Consider the following 2,816-nt stretch of genomic DNA (forward strand, 5'->3'; position numbering starts at 1 on the left):
CTGAACATATATATATATAAAATACCAAAATACCAAACAGACGTAAGATGACAAGAAGATTTGTGCCTATCCGATATTCATGAATGCCAGATTTTGAAAAATTTGAAAAAATCTAACACTAAACAACGAAGCAATTCAGGCCAATGACTTAACATAAAACACGAAAGAGTTTCGGCTGAAAATACATGGAACAGGCGCAGGCGCGCCTCATGGATTGTTTTAGAGGCCCCACAAAAGCCATGAGTTCATAACAATTCCCCTTTTTCTCTCTCTATCCTGAATTTTGCAGAACTTGGGCAGGGAGAACAGAATCAAATCGGGAGGAGGAGATTGGGTAAGAGGTGGGCTTATTGGAGCTGGAGCTTTTGGTACAGTCAGCCTCGCCATCAGCAAGTTCAATGACCATCTGTTTGCTGTCAAGTCCACTGCTGCTTCTATTTCTTCCCTGGAGAATGAGTACAGGATTTTGCATTCTCTGGATTTTCCATACGTTGTAAGCTGCCTGGGTCAGGATTACAGCATTGAGAATGGTTTGAGGATGTACAATATTTTCATGGAGTATGTTCCAGGTGGCAGCATCGGAGATCTGTTGCACAAGTTTGGGGGGTCGGCTCGAGGAGTCGATCATCAGATCATACACACGCGGCATCCTACGTGGGATCCAGTATCTCCACGAGCAGGGGATTGTACACTGTGATATCAAGGGGAAAAATGTTCTTGTGGGTGCCAATGGGGTGAAGCTTGCTGACTTTGGTTCTGCCGGGAGAATTGGTGATGAAGCGAAGGGCCAAGAGTCCCTGAAATTGAGGGGGACCCCTCTGTGGATGGCCCCGGAGGTGATGAACCAAGCGGAGCAGGGGCCTGCTTCTGATATTTGGTCTCTGGGTTGCACTGTGCTGGAGATGGCCACTGGCAGGCATCCATGGAGCCAAGTTTCCAATGCCCTTGCTGCGATGTATCGGATTGGATGCACAAAGGACGTGCCTGAGTTGCCTGCTCTGCTTTCGTTTCAGATGCAGGATTTCCTTGAGAAATGCCTGAGAAGAGATCCCAGGATGAGGTGGACTAGTGAGCAGCTGCTGAGCCATCTTTTCCTCAATGAGAACACCTCTGTCCTAGAGGATGGGAGCCTCAACCATCCTCGATCCCCAATCAGTCCTCTGGATTTTGAGGGTGCAGAGCAGCGATGGGATTCATATTGCTCTGTTAGTGGATCCCAAATTTCTCCCGCGTTGCCTAGGAATGTGCCCATTTGCCCTCTATTTGCATTTTCTGGCAATCTCCCCACTCTAAGGCAGGCAGGCCAATGTGGTGGGCAAGAAATGAAGGCGATTGAGCAAACCAAGAGTCCTTCACCACGAGATCGGATTCTGCAATTGGCAGCAGACGGTGAAATCGGCAGCAAAGCGGAGAACATTAACTGGTTTGCAATTCCCCCTGCTGTTTGGATTCCTGTGAGGTCTCCCACAAGAGGAACGTCTCCAAATTTGGATGGCCCTTTCTCATGGCTCACCAAAAGGTCATCCTCCAAGGGACTTCCATCTAACCAACCTCAACAAGATGAATGCAATTCAATCCCAAAGCCCAGTGATTCCGCTGGCGATTCAGCCTTGAAGTTACATCTCTGCAGCAGTGTTGTTGTACAGTTGCCATCAGCCCCAACGGTTGAGCAAGCTCAGCAATTGAACAAGGATTCTGACAGTGACACCGCCTCTGGCAAAATGCCAATTTCCATTTTACATTCATGTGACTCTCGAAGGCAACTGTTAGTCTACTCTCAAATGGCAGAGGATCTTTGCCTCTCCTTTGTAAAGAATAGTAACCAATGTAAACTGAAGACTAAGGGTCTTCTATTCTATGGTGGCAGAGCCTATGTATCTGCCTGCAATTTTATTCCACCCCATTTCACCTGGCTTAAAAATTTGGTTTCTCAGACCTTGAGAAGAAGGGATACATTTATTTCTATGTATCTCTTTCTATAAATTTTTGACATTTACTTGTAATCTCATATCGAAATTCAATGTATTTCATGGTATTTGCGTGCCCGTGACGAGCCAATTTTGTGTTTTCACTATGCTTTGACAAATATGCATCACACAGGAAAACGGTTTTGCATTCACGAAAATAAAATTGGTTTAAAAAAAAAAATAACAATTTTGAAATTAAAACATTCTTAATATGGTTGGTATATGTTCCTTTAATTATAAAAAAAATTCAAATGTAAAAAAAAAAAAAAACAAAAAAACTTTAAATCATTACATAATAAAAAATAACACAACCAAAATGTGTTGCAAAATAATTATATTTTATACGATAATGGAAACAAATCTATATATTATACACTTAATCTAATTAGTAAATCAATATATAATTAGTAAATGTTTCATTATTATTTAAAATATAAAAAAAAAAAAAAAAATCGTCATCAAATTAAATACATGATATCATTTTTTTCTAAAAGTTTTCCCTAACATATTTAAGTTGAAGAATATGTTAAGCCTTAATAAATAAGGGTTTAGTTGTTTTTAATGAGATTTTTTGGAGTTTTTAGTGGACTTTTCACGGGATGTGAACTTTTTTTTACTTTATGTAAAGCTTGGTAGGACCTTCTATTTTCTATTTATAAAACACAAGTTTTCATCACATAGATGAGATAGGTGGCCTCAACTTACCCAATGGGAAACCAAGTCTGTTGGCCACCTATCCTCGTATGTCATCCAAAAGTAATATAGTTTAAGGTGATCTAACCAAGCTATATATACATCTATATCGTGATAAGAGTATGAGATTTTGTCTATCATAAGCATACATTAATA

The 2,816-nt window shown here is 40.6% G+C and overlaps 1 protein-coding gene across 1 annotated transcript; it reads left to right on the forward strand.

Moving 5' to 3' along the window:
- Positions 1-206: 206 nt before the first annotated feature.
- LOC149171315 (uncharacterized) lies at positions 207-2,037 on the forward strand. Its single transcript, XM_089427462.1, has one exon. The coding sequence runs from the start codon at positions 561-563 to the stop codon at positions 1,980-1,982; it is 1,422 nt and encodes a 473-aa protein (XP_089283588.1). The 5' UTR covers positions 207-560; the 3' UTR covers positions 1,983-2,037.
- The last annotated feature ends 779 nt before the right edge of the window (positions 2,038-2,816 follow it).

The sequence above is a fragment of the Pinus tabuliformis genome, chromosome 4_2, assembly GCF_031772625.1.
Source record: "Pinus tabuliformis cultivar Carrire ecotype Pingquan chromosome 4_2, CPIR1, whole genome shotgun sequence".
NCBI lineage: Eukaryota > Viridiplantae > Streptophyta > Pinopsida > Pinales > Pinaceae > Pinus > Pinus tabuliformis.